This window comes from Sparus aurata, chromosome 2 (assembly GCF_900880675.1).
Source record: "Sparus aurata chromosome 2, fSpaAur1.1, whole genome shotgun sequence".
In the NCBI taxonomy this organism is placed as follows: Eukaryota; Metazoa; Chordata; class Actinopteri; order Spariformes; family Sparidae; genus Sparus; species Sparus aurata.
In genome coordinates this window covers 34,539,566-34,561,794 of record NC_044188.1, presented here as the reverse complement: position 1 = coordinate 34,561,794, position 22,229 = coordinate 34,539,566, and the positions used below count along the sequence as shown (strand labels likewise).

General features: G+C 39.2%; 1 protein-coding gene across 1 annotated transcript in view; it reads right to left on the bottom strand.

Moving 5' to 3' along the window:
- Positions 1 to 3,984: 3,984 nt before the first annotated feature.
- Positions 3,985 to 22,229, bottom strand: part of LOC115596666 (unconventional myosin-XVIIIa) — a 142,714-nt gene continuing 124,469 nt past the window's right edge. Inside the window, exons 37-41 of the mRNA XM_030441942.1 lie at positions 22,038 to 22,177; positions 20,235 to 20,279; positions 9,154 to 9,276; positions 6,233 to 7,719; positions 3,985 to 4,088 (exon numbers count right to left, since the gene is read on the bottom strand). Coding sequence (XP_030297802.1) covers positions 6,234 to 7,719; positions 9,154 to 9,276; positions 20,235 to 20,279; positions 22,038 to 22,177 — 1,794 coding nt within the window. The 3' untranslated portion in view covers positions 3,985 to 4,088; position 6,233. The remainder of the gene's footprint in view (positions 4,089 to 6,232; positions 7,720 to 9,153; positions 9,277 to 20,234; positions 20,280 to 22,037; positions 22,178 to 22,229) is intronic.

Below are 22,229 nucleotides of genomic sequence, written 5' to 3'. Positions count from 1 at the left end.
TTTTGGGCATAACATAAAAATTAAAGAGGCTCACATTCCCTTTTAAGAGCCAGATGCCCCAGTACGTGGCACATTGCTAGTAAACAGCGGCACCTGTCTTCTCTGAGAGACAAATATGTGGTCCATCCATACTCCACCCTCTGCCCCCACCATTTCACAATAATCTGGGCATCAACACCTCTGTTTTACTGCAATTGAGATAATACACTGATGTTTAAATGAGGAGGAGGATCTCAGTCAATCAGGTGGGTGAAAATAAACGATATCTATGTCTCTCCATTAACATTTTAATTTGCATACAACAAACACTGGATACACTTCATTGATTATTTAAAACTCATGACTCACCAACAGGACGGCTATTAAATGTTAATTGATGTTCTGTGTTTGACTATGCATCTAAAGATGACACAATCCAGATTCATCCAGATCCAGTAGAATAAGCTGGAGTAAACCAGCTGCCCCCCCCCCCGATAAATCCTAACATTCTGTCAAAAAAATCTCAGAAGCTAAAAGTGTAACTCTGTTTTCTCTGTCCTGTTACTACAGCTTTTAGTTCTGCAGCCACAACATTTGCTGCAGTGACATTTCTGTGCATGCAAATGTTTCAAATGTATTAATAACTCTTTCACTGGCCATATGTGAGCAGATTGTACCCAACATGAAAAATGAGACCTTCCTTGTCTCTCTATTTCCTACACAAGCCTGTGAATGATTTGTTTAAACATTTTAATGCCACTGGACCGTGGATTTCTTTGTGATCGACTCTGTGATAGTCCATAGGATGGGACTTTATGCATGTTCTCAGCGCCTCTCTCTGCCACAGGGAGCAACAGTGGGTAACGTTACTTTAGGAATGAAACCCACCAATATAAACTCCCAACCAACTTCCAGCAGAACACAGATGCTCCAAAGAGCCTCTTTTAACTATATAGGATAATGACAAAGTAACTAACTTTTGGGTTGAATGAGCATGACACGGCTGCAAGCATCAATATTGTGGCTGCACTGATGCATAAGATTAAACTACATCATAATGGACTGAACAAAATGTAATTTAATTAAAAAATCTAAATTAAATCAGTACATTTTGTGTCCCATTTACAAGGCATTCGCATGGTCAACAAAGCTGTTGACATTTGTCAGGGCAAATGAAAAGAACTGAGTGGATGTATCAGAAAATGTGTCCCTTTTTTGTTCTATTGGAATGCCCTCTGAAGATCTGAGGACCAAAGTGTCAGTGTAAATGGAAAGACATGAACTGAATACACACAGCAGAAAAACACAAATCCAGTCTTCTAAAACAATCACCATCATTTATTTACAATATATTAAACTGTAATGCAAAATTTATAACAAGTGGTCAATTTGTTCAATAATGAAAATAAAAATGAACTATTTTCAAAGCTAGCATGAATCATACACATATTTATATATAAATACGGTGTGCAGTAAGCATTGTTATGCCTGCTCTTTTTTCCTGTTGAAGCCAGACACTTGTATCAGAGTCAATGAGATTAAAACACATTTCCACACTTGTGTTAACTGCATAGAGAATAAAAATGAAAAGAACAGTCTACAAAAAGCATGTCTAATAGAACCACACCCAACTTCTCTCACAATAAAGGACATCCATTCATTTATTTCAGCCCCAAATGCCATGCCAAGGTCTTCTGAACTTTCAATGGCTTTTAAAGATATCTTGATGCTAATACTAGACAAATGACTGTAAGATGAGTACGATGTTACACTTACGCAACAATGAAAATGCAGGTTCCGTTTTTCTTGCTGTTTACATGATTTCACAGTATTGGTTATATAGGCTGTGGAGTGTCCAGTTAGAAGAGGTTACAGTACCCAATGAGGTTTTAAAGGGGATATTCTTTTTTTCATCAAAATTCATGAATCCATTAATCCAATGATTGATCAGTTTAATTCTAATTGAATCACTGTAACCAGCTGATCTGCCGGCTGGACTCATATTTAACTTTGGTAAACTTTGGGACTCAAATTTGCCCCATTGACCTTGAAGGGGACAGAGAATGCCCCGTTTCCTTATCTGTCAACTAGGCTAATGTAATTCTTGCTAGAGCAAAACTGCTGCTGCACCTCAACTCTGGACAATTAGCTTTACTTGTAGCTAAATTAACTACTGCTAACTACTGATGACCAAAAGCCTCCCATGCCTCCAAGAATGACCAGTCCAGCTATAGTACTGAGATGATTCCCGGAGATCCTGATGAACAACTACATTGGTAGCTTTGTTGCTGAAGTAAACGTTAAGTAACTGCTTCCAAATGTAGCTGCCGTGAGGTAGTTAGCTCGGCTGGAATTGCAGCTGAGTTATTACCGACTCAGCTCCGGGGTGTCAGAAGCCCAACCCAAAAAGGAAAACCACCTCGATACTGTCTTCAGTGTCATAGATCTGGCCTCTGTCTTCTTGGAGGTTGCACTGTCCAGCTGGGTCTAGTCCAGCCAGAGTTGATGGACTGCTAGCTGCATGGTGATGGTGGAGATGTATATTCAGCACTGTTGGCTACTGTAGTCCTCTATAGCTGCTTCTCCTTACGGGAAACGTGTTACCACACTACAATTCATAGAAACTCGAAATATTCAGCAGGAACAAAAGGGTTTAGGCGTAAGAGCTGTGTTGACAACTAACAGGATCCATTTGCTGAAGCAGAGCAACAGATGTGGTTGAAAGCATAAAACACCTTGTTAAATGAACATTTGAGCATAGATTAGAATGATATACAATATTATTATTATTATTATTATTGTTCTCAAAGGTCAACAAAGGTTTCAAATGAGAATTTAGAATAACACCAGCTTTTTCCTTTAACATGCTAGTTGAGGATCCAAACCAACAAATGCCTGGTGCCCAAAGTCAAGTACATTCTTTACTTTGGAAAAGGAGAGGACATAAAACTTAAAGCAAAACACAGACGGCATGTGAACGTCGAGATCTTAGGTCTCATCAATAAAGAATTCTGGCAAATAATTCAAATCAAGCTGTAACAGAATAAGACAAGGCATATCACAGAGGTAATCTCAAACCTTGTGGAAATTAATTAGCTTGTCGCCCGTTCTCTGCACAACAAATCTGTCAAACATTATGAACAAAAGATTCAAATGCTTAGTTTTCATGATGGAGTAGTCACTGATGCCAACCTCTACCCCTGTGAAGAGATCATTTTACAGCAAAAAGCAGAAAGATTTCTTCTGGCAAAGAAAAGCGAACAGATGTGGATGAGAGAGAGTCTTTAGTGTTCAGCGCATCAGCTCATGAAACACAACTGCTGCAGAGAAGCCAGCTGTAGATGAGTCCACTTAAATCAGATGGCACTTGTCCCAAAAAGGATAGAATAAGAGAAAAAAGCTTTGACTTTTCCCAGGACTCTGCATAAATCGGTAATAAGTAAAACATTATGCACACATACTGGAACAAGGGCTTTTTGGCAATACATTGTACTATGGCAATACATACTATTCTGTTGTACTATATGTAAAGAAGGGAGGAAGAGTAAAAGAGACATCAAGAGAAAAAAGTTATCGTTGCAACCTTAAGTTCTTTGGCTCAGTTAAAACCATGCTGATTGGAGTTTAACAGGATGGCTGCTCAAGCCAAGAAATTGCTGCTTTCGTTACCCAGCAAAGGGGAGTCGGTAATATCAGGACTACTGTGTGTGCAGAGAGGTTAGACTGATGAGTGCCAAACCAAATAGACCATGAGGTTTCCAGAAAAATAATCCTGTGAAGACCTATCATAGGAATATCTATAGTATTTGATTGGCTGTTTTTTGATGTAGGGTTGGGAGTGCTTCAGTGAACAGTTGTGTCAGACTAACCACTCTGAGGGTCAACACTGCATGCAAGACGAACAGGTAAATGAGGGTGCGTTTCAGATGGCAAGGGCTGGCAGCGAGGACTACGATGTGGTCTCATAAGGTCTGTCCTCACTGTCTTTCATATGGCTGCTGTATCTGTATCGAGAGGAGTACGAGCCCTGGACCGCCCCGTCTTCTTTTTTTTCTTCTTCCTCCTCTTCATCAGATTTATCGAAGCAGAAACGTCTCCGACCAGGTGGGCTAGAGCAGGAAAGGACAAGAACAAGCTGATGTTATTATTAAACAACAAAAAGCGGAGAATAGTATAGTGTGTAAGAGAGCTCAAGACATGTTAAAAAAATAAAATTAAAGCAAAAGGTAGAAATTATCATCATTTTGACAACATATTTTTGAGTTTAGGAACGGGAAAAAATATTTCAATACAAACTCACTCATTGGCAGGTAATCTTCTGAAAAACCGACTAAACCAGTTTATTTACAGAGAAAGGTTCACACACTATAGATAAATGACATTACTTCTTTAACCTGTAGGCTGAGAAGCGTTTGAATTGGTGAGGGAGAAATCCAAGACCATTTTTTATTGTTAAGTGCTGAGGTTAATAGAAGAGACCATCAGAATAAGCCAAGTTTTTATTTGCACCTAATGACGTTGTTTTTCTCAAGACTCAAAGATTGCCATGAAGATTGCCTTCAATCCAGTGAGTTTGTATTGTCAACATTCTTCCTGGGCTCATGAGTAAAAACCATTCAAAGACTGTGATGCGTAGTGGCCCTGGATCAAACATACTTCAAATTCAGTAAAGAGAAAATTTCTGCAAATAGAGAAACGCTGCAGGTTGTACACAACACTGTGACACCAAAAGCATACCCAAACAAGCCACACAACTATTTGAAAATTAGTAGTAGTTTTGGTGTTATTTGATATATTACAGCACTCAGCATTAGCCTTTTAATACTAGTTAATCCATTTTTAGGCCTGGTTCAAATGTGCACTGGTATTTCTGAAAATGAAGTTCTAATAGAAACGGATCTCTGTTCAGGAGACAATTTTAGCACCGTTTCAGAAATAATCTCTATCCATACCAACTAAGGTCAATTACGTGAACTTGGATGTGTTCGTCATCGCTTCCAAGAAAATCTCAGTTTCTGATCATCCAGACCTAAAACATTGACAGAGTTCCTGAATATCTCTACCCTGGAAGGAGTTTTCCATCAGCTCCATTTCCAGAGACCTTAAACACTGTTTACATATATAAATCAGAGAAAAAAACAACTTTTTCAGAAATACCTGTACACATGTGGATAGGGCCTTACAGTTCTCAATAACAGTCTATTTTAGATCACTTTATTGTCTACTACTTGCAGTGTTTCTATATTTGCTGATGTTTTTCTAATTGTCAATGTAAATACTTGCTAAAACTGACATGAAGTTTTTATCATTTGCTTGGGTTTTGTCTATTGTGTTGCCAGTTTCCTGTGATACAGTATACTGAGCTCTCGTCACCACGGAGGAGCTTTGTATTAAGCCATGTTGTGAGGTTAGCCTGCATCAAGTTGAAACAAAATCTCATGCAATGCGGTGCCACACCAGCATGCAAAACTGTAATGATGGTACTGAAGTACTAAATACAAGCCAGTGAAATACGAAGCATCATAATAGATGTAATTCTCAAGGTGTTAAGAGTTATCAAGTGAATTAGTGTACCGAAAATGAATCAAATGTTTACCAATATCTAAACATGTTTAAAGTCTCTTTTTTAAACATCATCTCAAATATTCCAATTGAACTCTGACACAAGATAATTCAATTCAGTGGTCATTATGCGTTTTTCATATGATTTAATATTCAAACTACTTAAATATTGCAAACTGGGAGTTAATTACTGTCAACTGTGCATCTCAAATTAATTTGATGTTGGTGTAAATCAATGCTCAGGTTCTAATTATGCTTGCCAGCATAGGGCTGGAAGGAAAATGTATTATGGCCTCTTATTTTTACCTTTCTTGGGCGATAAATCAATATGACATCTCAGAAGTAATTAATAGTTAAGTTAACATCCATGTTGAGTGCCCCATTTCACCAGGTACTCTTCCTGGTATGATACAATTCACAACACACCAAAGACTTTCCTGCTCACTTCGGTTTGGCTTGACACTGTGTAGTAGTAGTAAACATCCCAAAAATTGTTAGCATGCCTACGAAGCAATCATCAAAAGCACAACTTGCAAAATAGACTCCTGTGAGTCTACTCACAATTCAACTGAATAGAGCAATATTTAATATGTTGACGGATGAGAGTGAAAATGTCTTTGATTAGTTTGGTCACACCATGCTTCAAAAACACTTTCTCGGGTAAGTTCATATCAGGCAACCTACTGCCTGCCTCAGTCACTGTCTGGCCGGTACAGGTACTTCATCATCAGACTGTCCACCTTCTTCTTCCTTTTCTTATCATCCTTTTTACTAAGGGGTTGGCTTTCACTCTGTGGCCTTGCTTCTTCTTCTTCGGGGCTGGACACCTTTGGAACTGGGGCCCTCTTCACACTGCTGGAGCTCCGGTAAGAAATAGTAGAGGCACCAGAGCTTGATTCAGATCCAGTGTCTGACTCAGAATCTGAAGATGATGATGATGATGAAGAAGAAGAAGATTGATCCCTCTTTTTGGACTTTTTCTTAGACTTCTTGGACCTCCTCCTGGAACTACTCCTGTGACCCTGGTCATTTCCTGAGCTGTCAGACTCAGAGCTGTGGCTTTTCTTCTTTTTCTTGCTCTTGCTCTTGCTCTTACTGCGGTGGTGACTGCTGCAGCTGCTGGCACTGCGAGACGACCTCATGCAGTCCACAGCAGATGCAGAGCGTCTGAGACTGCTGGCAGACCTGTCGCGGTTCCGCGCTTTGTTGTCGTCTTCATCATTCTTAATTTTTTCTTCTTCGCCCTCAGAGTTCTCCAAGCTCCTGCGCTTGAACTTGATAGGCTTGAAACTCAGCACCTCATTGATGGCTTTCTCTAGATCAGGGTCGAGGTAGTTGCGATGACTGACTGTTTTGATGTCCCAGTTATCAGCTGGGTCATTATCAGCAGTTGATGATCTAGCCTGTGGTGGTGGCATGGAGATACTGCGGCCAGTGGATGAGTGAGGACTGTATGCTGGCCTCTCAGTGAAGGCCACGCTTCGACTATCATCTATATCAACATCAAACTCGCTCAGACGGCAGCTGCGTGCCAGCGACATATGGGAATCGGCTTGGCTAACACTTCCAGGACTGCGACCCCCAGACCGTCTACTAAAGCAAGGGCTACTGGGACTACTACCATACAATGACCGCCCAGCACGGCCCTCATCTAAGCGTGAGGTGTATCGGCGTCCATGCGGGCTTGACAAACCTAAGCTGATGGTAGACTTGGCATCATTCTCAGGGCTTAAACCGAGACGTGTGGAGGCCCGACTTGGTGCAGTAAATGAAATGGTTGATTCTTTGTCAAAGTCACCCCAGCGGCTGTCCATGCCTGTCCTGGTTCTGCTGTTGGCCTCTGAAAAGGCCTGGGACACAACTGATTCTGTGTCATTGATTTCATCACCTGGCTGTGACTTCCTCCTTGAGCTTATTGAGAAGGTGTCATCCTTAAGATCTGAAGTTTTAGGTTTAGTCTTATGTAAGGTTTCATTTTCTAACTTGGCACTCTGCTTTAGGGAACTGAAGAGGGCATCCCCTTTAGAGTCAAGGTTGGATCGTTTTCTGTAGCTGAGGGAGCTCATCACTGACACCGGCCTGCTCGACTCTACCTCTTTGCTCTCTTTATTTGCTTTTTTCCATTCCTTACCCTCCTTCCAATCGTTCCCTTCCTTTGCGTCTACATTTAAAGCAAATCTAGAAAGTAACAAGAATGGAAAGAACAAAGGAATGAAGACAGTGGGAGAGAAAATGACAAAGATGAGATTTGGGTCAAGTGAAGGTAAGTGAAGGAAGAGTATAAGAAACAAATCAATCAAACTTGACAAATCATATAACAGAATTATGATGAGAAATGTAACAACAGAAAGAGAGTGCAAATGGAGACAACTGAGAGGGGACTAACAAGAGATTTTCCTGCATTGAAATGTCTAGACAGACACCAACATTATCGTATTGTCCACCAAGGACAAATAAAGGCCACAATAATTATATGAAAATCTAAACCAGTAATTCTCAGCAAATCCACTCCAAAAAATATGGAAATGTTTTGTGGGTTATGGCCAGACAATAATGTAACAAAACAATCACAGAGCCATTGAGCTAAACAGTGGATATATATGTAATACATCAATAAAAGTCTCAAAATGAATTACAATTTGAAAGAAAATGTTTGTGTTCTAATAGTGAAATATCTTTTACTGTTGACTGTTGGTGATTAAAGTTGTTGAAATCCACAAAATATCTGAAGAGATTTGATAAAGGATTTGAATTTGGTAGCGCATTTGCTACTGGATTCAGATTTAATCAAATGTTTTTCAGCCCCAGTCATAGCACCTGACTACTATTCTACCAAGAACAAACAGACTGGATGTTTATATTGTGTATGCTTGACTGACAGGATTGAGGTTTAAGGTAACGCTAATCCTTGTGCTCCAGTAAAAAATACTGTATGTACTTTCATAGAAACAAAATAAGTGATAGCATCAACAGAATATTTCAGTAGCATTATTTGAGTAAACTGGTTGAATACGTTTCCAATATGAAAGTTTAAAAGTACATTTCCAATGGAGTTGTACCCGTGTACCTTGGCAATTGAAGTCCTAGGCAATTAAAGACAATTCAACTCCTACTCCTACTCCTAAACTACTACTACAAGGGGGGTTTATTGGCCAGCTCTGTGAATCAGTTAATGTGTATCTAAGGGGACGAGCTGTTAAGAGAGATTTAAACTTTTTTTTTTTTACGTTGGGAGCGGCTCAGCTGAGGGAGAGAAGTTAAATCTTCTGGTGACAAATCTGGGGCAATCGAAGCTGTCAGCTTGCAGACACATTCATTCATTTCAGCGAGCAGCTAAGGTAGACTATGCCACCTGGCCACTGGGCATGTCGATAAATCTACCATGGAGACTGTTTGTTTTTGGGGGAAAAAAAGGCCCATCTTCACAGAGAGGGTGACAATGACGACAAAGCAGCTTGAAAAAACATTTAAGTCCAGTTCCTTTTTTTCAACAAAGATTTCTGCTCTTCCTTATTTTTGCTGGATCAAATCACATAAACCATTTATTCAGGCAGTCAAACTAGGAAGGTAGACTCCTGAAGTGATAGTAACAGCAGTTGCCTTTGTACTGACCTGGAGCTCTTGAGGCTGCCGTCATCTGAGAGGTTCTTTGCGGAACCTTTGCTTTTTGACAGCCAAGATTTCACCCCATCCACACGATCCTCCAACTCAGAATCTGTGTCTGAATCCCCCTGACTGGGAGTCAGAGACAGGAAAAGAAGTCAGAGGAAGCAAAGGAGAGATGAGCTGGCTAAATGAGGTTGTGAATAAAGAAAAGAGAGAAAAAGCCAGATTTAACCATTCAGAGAGGAGAGAATACAGTGAGAGAAATGTTAGCGTGCAAGGAGAGTCAACACTGGTAGAAACATTTCTGTGATTCTTTCTAGCTGTGGAACCAGAGAATGGAGAACAGCCTGCAACTGTTAGTGTAGAAGCAAAGAGGGATTGTGGCATTTCTTCTGTATGAGAGACAGCACATGCAGTCAGCTCAAAGAGCCCCTGTAAACACACAAACATGCCAGCAACTTGTCACTGTTGTCACTACTAGATGAGGGCTATCACAGTCCAGCAGTTATCTGGCACTGAGGCATCAAAAAAACATTCTACCTTTACTCTTCCAAAGTGACTTCAGAGCTCAAGTAGCACCATAACAGGAAGAAAACACAACGGCTAAGCTTAAATTACAGGAACTCTGTTCTCTCACAGCCTGGCTTTTAGTTTCACATTTTTCACCATTACTCCTGTTAGGTATGATCAATTTTACACGCCACATGCATTGCCGAGATCTGGGAAAGAAGCAACTCGGCTGGATGCTCTTAGACGCAGCACACTAATCACCACTTAAGCTGATGGTTTTAAGACCACAGTTCTACTTTGTTATCTAAAATTCTTGTTAGAAAGTGAAGAGGAAATATGAATTGTGCTTTAGGTAACAATAAAAAGTGGTTTGGTTGATTTGGTTGAACGGAAAATGTGTCTAATACCTGCCAAGTTGTCTGATCATTCATGTTGCTGTGTAAAGGGGTGTTTGCTGTACTACAATGGCTTAGTATTGAAATGCAGGTTTTCTGTTGGAATTTGTTGCCTCCAAGCTCAAACTAAAAGGGAAAATCCATCAGTTTTACACATCAAGGTCTTGGAAGTTGTTTATGTCTGAAGACAACAGCAAGGTGGGAGTGTGATATCAAAAAATGCTTGCAGTACTTCTGAAGCCCACTCCTCATATCTGCTAGAGGCCACATTAATACATGAATAAGATAACACAATTGAACCTGTGACCACATTTTTAGCAGTCCAGTTGGTGGCACCAAGTTTTCTCTAGGAAGTGCAAATTCACTGAATAGGGGCCCTTACACACCAGGCCATTGGGGCTGGCGATGTCCGTGCGACGGTGGCACTTGATTGAGTGGTGTGTCCCACACCTTTACTGGAAAAACCACACTGATTTGGAGTTTCATTGAGCAAGTAAGTGCAAGGAAGAGCAAAGGTCAACATTTTATCAGACACATTCTCGATAAGTGACTATATTAAAGAAAGTGGTGTGAAAAAAATGCTTTATTTTCATGGTTTGAAGTCAATCTGCAGTCCTGGGCCTTCTGGTTCCTCTTTTTGAATGACAAACACAGACTACTGCTCCCTTGTGTGGTATGAAGGGTTATTTTCTCTTATACAGGAGCAGAACGCCTTGTGCTAGTTGGCCTTTGGCTGTATTCACTGTGTTGTGTTCAAGTGCAGCTTTCTGGCTGAGGCGCAAGCAACATTAGGGGACACAAAAGACAACCATCGTCACAGCTAGCTCTTGATGTTGGTTATGTGTGTCTTTACCTTAAAAAAATACGATACCTCTGGTCCTGTTGCATCAATTGGATCCTTTTTTTTTTTAAAGTTTCCATTGCAGTTCCAACAGTATTTGGAGTGCATTGCTAAATCGATGGAGTACTATATTAATACGGCTCTTTCAGAGTCACAGAAGAGACTGTACAACTGAGATAGTCGCATACACAAAAAAAAAAAATCTCAAATGCTTTTGCCTTAGTTCAGTTTATCATTTTTCCTTTTCTTAAGATGATACATTTCAGCAATTATTAGAGTACCATAAGACTGGCATACCCTTCCTTTTAAAGAAAGTAGAATAGAAATGAGTATCTGGTACATATAATGTAGTGTAAGTAAAAGTATCATCTGCATAAAATGCGTCAATATCTGTACAATTGATGAAGTTGATGCATTGATTGATTCTTAGATGCATTACGAAGCGGACGTGGAAGATTCTGAATCGATTTACAAAAGTCAAAAATGTATTTTCTAAATGTTAATTGACAATGCAATGTTGATGGAACACAAGAGGCGGAACTCATAATTGCGGAAGTGCAGCAACCGGACAGTCAATGGTGCGCAAATAACAAAAAAATATGAGGCGGCTGAGCGCAACATTCAACCAGCAGCCTCTGCTTTAAGAGCAAGCGTGTGGAAGCATGGTTGTAGTTGCATGGTTGTAGAGGACCATCAAGCCATTGATATCAAATTTTCCACCCAACTCTGAAAAAGCAAAGCGAATTACAAACTCTACCACAACTTTGATTGAATAACCTTGGCAGTCGCGCTTTTTTGCGCACCGCTTGCATTTCAACACATTGTGCAAAAAGTTGTTGCACAGTGTGTTGAAATGCAAGCAGCATAAAGTAGCATGGCACTGGGATATGCTGCCTATCACCCATATCAGGAGGATTTTGTGATAGAAGTCTTATTCTCATCTTTGACTGAGAGCAGCTTTTTCTTTAATGACACATAGAGAAGGAAAAAATCATTTGTTTATTTTTCTATTATCAATGACCAAAAGTAGTCAGGTTTTAGTATGAGAGTTGATACATAAGTCCATAATGTGTTGAAATGCAAGCTGCATTGAAAGCTTTTTTATTTTCATATAGGCTACAGTATACTGTTTTTATCTCAGGGATATGCTCGTTGCCTGTAACAGGAGGATTCTGTGTTCAAGTCAAATCTATTTTGACAAAGAAAAGCCTTTTCTTTAATAAAATATTAATTACATATTAAGTTAATTAATCTGTTGATTTTCTTTAATGATCGCCACAAAAGTAGAAAGTGATTAGCAAACTCAGATTAGATTATTATTATGATTATCATTATTATTATTTTAAATCATGCATGATATGCACACAAAAAATGTTTGCATCGATAATCGGTTTAGAATCGAATCGTTGACAGCTGAATTGGAATCGAATCGAATCGTGAGGTGCGAGAGATTCCCACCCCTACTGAATGAAGTCTTTCAGTTTACTAAAAACTTGTTCTGTAAAAAGCTCTCTTACTCTTAGGAAAGAAATTGACTGTTTTAGTTTTTTAGTAAATTAGTTATAAAATAGCAACTTGTGATTGGCCCATATCAAATTGAGGCTGAAATGAATAACTCCTGGTTAGTCCCACCCACTTCCTGAGTACAGATAAAGATTATTTAATTGGTCGAACAGATACAGATAATGGTGTACCTGCTCCTACTTAATAATGGAGGTACTACTCTAATAACCATATGGAATGATGATATACAATGCACACTCGACATCAAAGTAATACCAAAGTACATTGCACATCAAAACCTTTTCATAGTTATTAAAGCTGTTTGAAAGACACATTAAGGAATGCTTCATAATTTTAGTCCCATCAAGCTTATCTTCTCTATCTTTTGAAGATGTTTTGGTTCATAATATTTTTTTTTTTTTTTTTTTTTATTAACAGCTTGGTGTTGTAAACTGAATAAATGGAACTTTGACATGTGAAAGCTGTGTCCCTTTGACTGTGAAGATCTCTGTTGTCAGAGGACAGCAGACTTGAATTCAGGACAAAATCCCTCAACTGTCTCACTTATGTGATGCTACATTATTTAATTAGTTTAAACAACCTTCACCATAAAGATCAGACTGAAACAACATTCACCAGAAAAAAGTGAGAAAATGTATTATTTCTATTTCTGTTTAAAATCTAGAAATGTACCCCAACCATTCACTTCCTCAAGGTAGAACATTTCCAGACTTGCCTTTCATCAGGTAATTATTTTCATCACCAGTCAAACACACGCAGTCATATGCATACACTCATAATTTTGGTTCTTGACAGAATGATTTGGTACGCAGCTGGGCACTGCACTGTTTTTCCTCTCAATTATCATTAGACGTTCACAAACCACTGCGTGCCATGGAGTAAAATATAGGGCTTGTCATAAAATTTGACACGGATGAAAAGACCGCAACACTCATTAAGTGCTGTCAAAGCCCAGTGCTTGTGTGGCACTGTGAAATTAAGTTGTTACAGCTTAATAGTCCTATAGAGACATCAGGGGGGTGGCTCAACATCTCTGCATCAGTTTTGGAGCCTCCCATCTTGTTGAGGAAGAGAGAGAAAAATATACTTTTTCCAAGCACACACAGCTCTGAAAGGCCCACTACCACCTATAATAAAAATCATAAACAGTTAGAGACAAAAGCTCTGTGTATTTCAGAGGGCAAATTTTAAATTATGGCTTGCCCATTGAGATTTAAATGCGTACCCTACTGGTTTTTATGGAATACAATACAGTATCTCACAAAAGTGAGGGCTGTGCCCTCACATTTTTGTAAATATTTTATTATACCTTTTCATGGGACAACACTAAAGAAACGGCACTTTGATACAATGTAAAGTAGTCAGTGTACAGCTTGTACAACAGTGTAAATTTACTGTCCCCTCAAAATAACTCAACACACAGCCATTAATGCCTAAACCGCTGGCAACAAAAGTGAGTACACCCCCTAAGTGAAAATGTCCAAATTGGGCCCAATTAGCCATTTTCCCTCCCCAGTGTCATGTGACTCATTAGTGTTACAAGGTCTCAGGTGTGAATGGGGAGTAGATGTGTTAAATTTGGTGTTATCGTTCTCACACTTTCTCATACTGGTCACTGGAAGATCAACACCATGGCACCTCATGGCAAAGAACTCTCTGAGGATCTGAAAGAAAGAATTGTTGCCCCACATAAAGATGGCTGAGGCTATAAGAAGATTGCCAACACCCTGAAACTGAGCTGCAGCATGGTGGCCAAAACCATACAGTGGTTTAACAGGACAGGTTCCACTCAGAACAGGCCTCGCTATTGTCGACCCAAGAAGTTGAGTGCACGTGCTCAGCATCATATCCAGAGGTTGTCTTTTGAAAAAAGACGTATGAGTGCTGCCAGCATTGCTGCAGAGGTTGAAGGGGTGAGGGGTCAGCCAGGTGAGGAGTACAAAGACAAGCATGTCTTGCCTACAGTCAAGCATTGTGGTGTGGGGCTGCATGAGTGCTGCTGGCACTGGGGAAATACAGTTGAATGCCAACATGTACTGTGACACACTGAGGCAGAGCATGATCCCCTCCCTTCGGAAACTGGGCCGCAGGGCAGTATTCCAACATGATAACGACCCCAAACACTGCCTTGCTAAAGAAGCTGAGGGTAAAGGTGATGGAATGGCCAAGCATGTCTCCAGACCTGGACGCTATTGAGCATCTGTGTGGTATCCTCAAATGGAAGATGGAGGAGCGCATAGTCTCTAACATCCACCAGCTCCATGATGTCATCATGGAGGAGTGGAAGAGGATTCCAGTGGCAGCCTGTAAAGCTCTGGGGAACTCCGTGCCCAAGAGGGTTAAGGCAGTGCTGGAAAATAATGGTGGCCATACAAAATATTGACACTTTGGGCCTAATTTGGACATTTTTTTCACTTCACTTCATTTCACAGGGGACAGTAAATTTATACTGTTATACAAGCTGTACACTCACTACTTTACATTGTATCAAAGTGTCATTTCTTCAGTGTTGTCCCATAAAAAGATATAATGAAATATTTGCAGAAATGTGAGGGGTGTACTCACTTTTGTGAGATACTGTAACCTTGGACAGCATTTACACCAAAAATGAGGAGGAAGGGGTGGGCAGAAGGGCAGGGCAACTGATTCTTAAGCTGTAAATAGCTTTGCAGAACATGGTTCGACTATTAGACAATCGGGGGATTTGTTGCTGCCTACTGTTATCATGACAGAGCAGCCAAGTGTCTTTGGCTTTGGTACTGTGGACACTCAAGGAGGGAAGAGGCAGAAGAACCTCAAATCCAGACAGGTTTTTTTTTTTTATCTGAACCTTTTAAGAGTTGAAACTTTCAAATTAAGCTATATTATTAAATGTAATCGCAATATCACATGAAATCATACACAGTGCAACTTATAGTTAAACTCAATCTTTGCATTTTATCACATCTCTAGCTCCAGTAACAAGGGGGCAGCCATTGTGCAGCATCCAGGGACCAACTCAAGCTCCAGGTCAAGTTCTGACAAGAGAATGAACCTAATATACAATACAATAATTTGTGTTTGCCAGGATAAATGTGCTGGTCAGGTGCTGATGAGTGAACTCCTCCCTACAGCTCTTTTAAATTAGTCTTTTAACATTTGTCATTTGTTTTAACTAGGGATGTCCCGATCAGGTTTTTTTTCCCCCCGATCCTGTTCCGAGTCTTTTAATATTTAGTATCTGCCAATACCCAGTCACGATTTGATACTTAGCCTGAATAAATATTTTCCTGGATAATACACCTGCATTAAGAAAAAAAGTACCTGCATCCAAGCTCTTCCTTAATAGGTTTATTTATTTTGTTGAAACAAAGTATATACTTTCATACGGCTCTTCCTTATTCTGCATATGCTATTGCAACATTGGCCTCCACCTTCCTTCTGTTAGCAGGTGAGTCTGTGACGCTGCACTGTGACAGCAGACCCTCGTGTACAGCCAGCTGAAGTGTGTGTGAGACGCAGCTCAGACTTGGTACCTCCATATCATCCACAGTTTTTTTCATATTCCTTACGTTGTTACGTACAATGACGTGGGCGTGTTGCTCGTCTATTTCACAGCATTCAGCATCTCCTCAATCTCCCGTTTTACATGCTCTGCAGTAAGTGGAGTCAATATTGAAAGTGGAGTCAATATAATGTAATACCAGGTGACGAAGAAAATCCCGATCCTCTACCACAGAGATGAGCTGGTTATCCAGAGCGATTAATTTGATCACCTTTTATGTAATATATTTGGCCATGTCGCTGTCTCAAGGATATTTCTTTGTCCTTTTTAAAGTATGAGCGAGTGTTTGTTGCTTCGGTATCTTTGCCTGTATTGCTTGAATGAACTTGTTGTATTTTTTGAGTGTTTGTTTTTTTATGCCATATCAAATGAGCAGTATTAAATGCAGCTCCGCGAAACAATGGTATTGCAGATGTTACCTGTGGCCGTTTGACTGCTTTCGCTTTCTAATTTAATTTATTTCTACACTGCAGACATTGTATCCACAGATTTGCCAGACTAGCATTACGTGGGCATCTGAATTCTGCCACAAATTGTGTTCCGACACACCTACCTTGTACCAAGCTGAATTGGCCCTGCTGAATTATAACTAACAGCAGTAAGCACTAAAAATTACAGATAAGCTTTCTGAACACAGCTTGAAAGTTGACTGTACTTCAACAATCCTGCCGTCATTATCCAAGATAGTTGCTTTTTTTACATCAAAAGCTGTGAAAGTAGAATATATTGTTTATTATCACTTCTGTATTATTTGTGTCTGATGAAATCAGTCTTACACACAGCACTAGCCAACTTCTAACAGTGGACATGTTGTTCTGGTGTTGCTATGAACAAAATATCCTCTAATAAATGAATTTATTCTAATGAATAAATTGTTATCAACTGGTATTGCTGACAATGGCTAATGATGTCTAACCTGACAAGAGCCGTTTTTCAGACCTCATTTCTAGCTCTGACCTTTGACTTCCAAGGTAAATGAAACACAACAGAGGCTTTGGTATAAAAATGAGACAATCTTAGAGAAAATGGTGCAGCCTCCAATATGTATTGCTTTAATTCAATTCATCTCAGTAGTTATACTTCTACTAAACTATTGTGTACATTTGAACAAATTTATGAAATTTATCACAATACAATGTGAGTTTATGGAAGTGTTTTTTAAATGAATGGTTTTGTCAGCGTTTCTTTAAGTCTTTATCACATTTATGTGCATAAAGACAAACATTTTCTTCCACAGTGGTTCCAAAGTTCACGTTTTTCAACAAATTCTACCAATACACACTTACTGAATTCTGTGATGTTTATGGAAAGGGTTAAGAGTGTATTCTTTTAAAAAGGGAAAACAGAAAAATAAAAAGAACAGTTGAAATAATGATCAGTTTTTAAAGGTATTACAATAGAATAAGTGACACAGTAATAGCAACTCTGAGTAAATGTTTCACCCTCCAGCTGCAAAACCCAGACTGTCATTATTCTCCAAGGCTTTCTTATCAGTGTACAATTTTATGATGTGCTCAGATCACACACAGGGAGACCTCTGGATTATAGCCAGCACCACAATGGTGGGCACTATGTAATTGAGCACTTCACACAATGTGTCAACCACAATTTATGTCCTTGACCACCATACCATTAGTTAAGCCCTGCCAAAAGCCTGGGGGAAGCAAACAAACACAGTGCTGAGGAGACATTAATTGTCTGTGACATTCCTCCGCCATTGGTTGTACATCTCTGTTACACACTATTACATTCATCATTAGTTTCTATGGATCCCCTTGCTCTGCCATGCTCAGCTTTGCTGCTCTGTGTCCCTGGGTCTTACAGATGCCTATGTTTATGCTCGAGATATATGAAACTTGACCCTGTGAAGTCCTGCGGCTTTAGAGCACAGACAGGCATATGCATCCTTTCCGAGACTATCAGGAAACAGATGCTTGTAAAACTCCTCTCATCCACAGAGTCACATGAAAAGGTATAACTGTTATCTGTGCTGTAAAACTGCAACAAGCAGTAAGTAAGTTCAGTGTGATGTGGATTGCAAATATTCAAATAATCATGCTCTAGTTACACCAAAAGCTAACTGAGGTTACAAAAAAACATTCCTATCTTGTTGTCAACTATGTGTCCGAAAGTGATTTCCAAATTGACTTAAAAAGACTAAAAGCAGGAAGGTCTTCGGAGTTACATGAGAAATGTTACTTTATCCCCCAAGCCTCGGTTTGCTTGATTTACCCCAATGTACCCTCTTACCTACAGTATATAGTGATTTATTGGGTTAGGACAGGAAACATTTTTATAGCAGTGGTATTGATGAATAAAGACCACAACATTTAGTATGCAAACTTCCAAACACTGATATGTTAAAGCTGTTTATTGAGCTGCAGAAGCAAGAAGAATGGAGACATAATTTTATGGAGTGAGGAAATAGACAATTAATTCAATTTTATTGCCATTTTGTTGGATTTGCTTGTTTAAATGTGAATAATTATTTTCTGGATTAATTTGTATTCATGTCATTTTGATTTAGTATTGTATTCAAACTTACATGTTTCACAAAAAGTAAGTATTTTGTTTTGTGCAATGTTGTGCAATTATTGTATCTTTTTAAAACTTTACCTCCCTATTCTTTTCCTTTCATTTAAATGTGATTTTAAAAAGTTCTTAGTTTCTTATTTCAATGTGTTTCTATGTCGCTTTGAAGCACTTTGAATTGCCTTGAGTCTGAATGGTGCTATATAAATACCTTGGCTTGTAAAAATCAAATATAGCTGGCTTGTTGATTTGCTATCTAGCCTGCAAACTGACCATACATTTTTCCTGGGAACAAGCTACTGTGAAATACTAGACATGTGTATTATACTGTAGGTCCCTAAAACTGACAAAAGTCAATTAACACTAATATGTGCTCAAAGAGAACTCTGGCTATGTAATTTACAGAGCAGATCTGTATGTTGTAGCAGAAAAACCGTATTATCAGTGATATTTTAAATTATTAGTGCTTCAAGTATATGCACTATATACATTATATACATTAGATATAAGCCTTTCTGAATGTTATGTATCTTAGAACAGAGCAAATGGTTTTATACTGATAATGATATATTACAGATACTTAATAATAAATCATTCATATTCATAAAAATTCCTCAAATGTGGCAATGCTGACAGCTCATTACAAATCAGAACACATTGGTCTCTTTGAAAAAAGCCTGCGTTTCCAGGTGTGATGAATAATCCTCTATACTATCCGAAAACCAAATACTGACAGGGGACTGGATTGGCTGGGAGCCAGTTACCACCATGTGTGTGCTACTTGTCTGGTGAGCAAGACAGCTTTTTGTAAGACATTTGAGGGTTCTACATTATTAAGTGTGAGTCAAAGATTGATGAGGATCACCGCCCTTTTTCTCCTGTCAGGAGGGCAGTCACTGCCAAGACCCACTCATTTCCACCCTTAGAGTGGGCCAATGAAATATTAAAATGGCCTGGGGAGTGAGAAGATGACTTGTTGCCGACTGCTGTTCAGACAAAATACAGCAGTGTCCAACAAGATGCCCTCAGACCAACACTAGGCCGTAAACATAGCTGGGTACCCCTCAGCAGCATAAGGGAGAACTGTGAGGAAGGTCTAGGCCTCTAGGGGGATGACCAAGAGATCATCACACTTGTTTGTCCAGTTTAAAGCTTTGCAAAGTGGTTAACCACACAGGGAATCTGAGTAGGGAAGCTTGTTTCATGCGGGGGCTCAAGTTACAAATTATAAGTGGTATTCATGCATATCAGCACGTGAAGGCATGCAGTCATGAGTAAACTGGGGTTATGAGGGAATCTCTGAGCACTGCTGATGATGCATCATCCTTGAGCCTTTACACAGAAAAAGGAAAGTCCCCCCTTGGATTAACTGCACCTCTGCTTCCTCCATTCGGCCTTTGATTCCAAGGGCCTGACACCAAAAGCTGATGTTAATTTTAAAAATGTTTCAAAAAAGATTATAATCACAGGAAACAGAGTAAAGTCATTGAACAACAAAACTGGACCGGAATGTGCATTCCAGATATCTTTTTCTTCTTTTTCTGTTGGGGGGATTTTTCCTTTAATCATCTGCATTTACATCAGACAAACTGGACTAAATCCAGACAAAAACTCTGTGAAAAAATCTCTCTCAACAGTCAATATCTGCACTTAAAGTTCAAAGACTGTAGAATGCTGCATCATTTCCAGTGGACCAAAACTGGTCGAAAACTAAATAAAATAAACAAAAATACTTCCTCACGTTCTGTTCTGTCTTTTCTGATACTTTGTCACCATATCTTGCAAACTAGTCGTGGTGATGATGGGTGGAGGGACAGACGAGAAATTAAAACAACAAAAGACAATAGAAGAGAAAAATGAAATAATAACTAAATAAAAAAATAATACATCAAATGCCAATGATGCCTATATATATCTATATAGATATGGACAGATAGATAGATATCTATATCTATATAGATGTATATAGATATCTATCTATGTATATAACAATTATGGGTGTCATGGCGTCAGAAGTCAGTTTTCCCTTTGGCAAAGTAACTGTATGGCATGCAGTTTGTTTTTAGGGGCATTTACTCTGTATGCCATTTTATCCTGATCTTGTGTCCTGCATCACAGTGGAAAAGCCTTACAGAGTGTATTCCAAAGGCTCACAGAGCTGGTTACTTCTACTGTAGGGGAAAGAATACTCAGTATGGCTCAGCAGGCATCTCAGAGAGTGAATACATTTTCTTACATGGCGCCCCAGAGAGAATACAAGATGTTTTACTGGATGTAAATAACACAGTCTGACTTGTTGAAAAACAACTACCTTTGGATCACTTTATCATGAACCCTATGATAATTTTAGTGCAACTACCTGGCTCCCTCACTGTTTTATCCTTTCTGCTTTTTATTCCTGTGAAAGAACAAACATTAGCTGGGGAAACTGCAATCTATAGGAGAAGGAAGGGCAATAGAGGTACAATGAAAGTAATAAAATTACCAGGAAATTCAAAATCTGGAGGGCTTTGGTTGGATTGTTGAAATTGTCATAGGTTATATATCATAGTGGTGGTAAGATGCATGACAAGAGAAAACAAATCAACTCAACTTAAATAAGAAAATATGCCTCATTGCTTTCTCTATAAGTATTACATGTGGAAATGGACACCACATCTGTACATCTAGTACAGAACTAGAGTCAGGACTTGGTTAGCCAACTTGCCTTGAAAACTGGGAAAGGGGAAACAGTTTAGCCAGGCTCTATCTAAACAGACACCTTGCATCTCTGCGAAAGCTCCCCAGTGATTGATCTAAGCTCTATTCTATACACGGACAGAAAACTGATATCCATCTTCTCAGCTCACTCTTTGGAAACAAACTTTTTGGAAATCAGATACAGCAGAAAGGATATGACATGTAACTATTTCACCACAGCAACATCTTAAGGCAGAATAAGGATTTAAAATAAGGAGTGATGACAGTAGATGGTCTAAGAGAGTAGATGGCAAGTACATAATGTATATAATGCACTACATAAAGTCAGATGCTGCAAAATACTGATGTTTGTATACTAAATATAATGTCATTGTGTTGCTTTTTCAAAATTTGCGTAATTGCACAGAGCACAGGGAAAATGCGGCAAATTCCTCAAATTCTTAGACATAAAAATATTCTTCTTATAAATATGTGGAGTACAAAATTCTAATTACATCCACTTGCTCAAGCTCTCAACTGTATCTAATGGTCTTCTTTAGCCAATGGAGTTAGCAATATTGTCACAGTAACAAGTGCAGGTTTATCACAATGACAACTTGAAAAAGCTATTAAGTGGTGTTTGAGCTAAGATTTTTGGCACACTTTGTGCACATGTGCCCTTTAATACAATAATGACTGGGCTGTAAATGGTGTCTTCCTAGTGACTGAATTATTCCTTGGGAAAGTGTAAATAGGTGGCTATTGGATTCTCTTCTCTTTGTTTACACTCTGTTTCTGTTTCTCCCCATTCTGGGACTTCAGGAAGCTCCAAACACAGGAGTTGATTTTTTTTTTTTATATATACCTGTTGATAAGGTCTTCATTATCATCACTCTCCATCTCGTCCTCGATGGCTGCCTGGAGGTCACCAATCCTTTTGAAAGCCAGCTTGAGGTCTGCCTGCAGGCTCTGATTTGCCGCCTCTAAGCTCTCAATATCCATTTCCTATCAATGACACAAGAGTCAGCTGATCAGGATCGATGCTTGATTAGTTCAA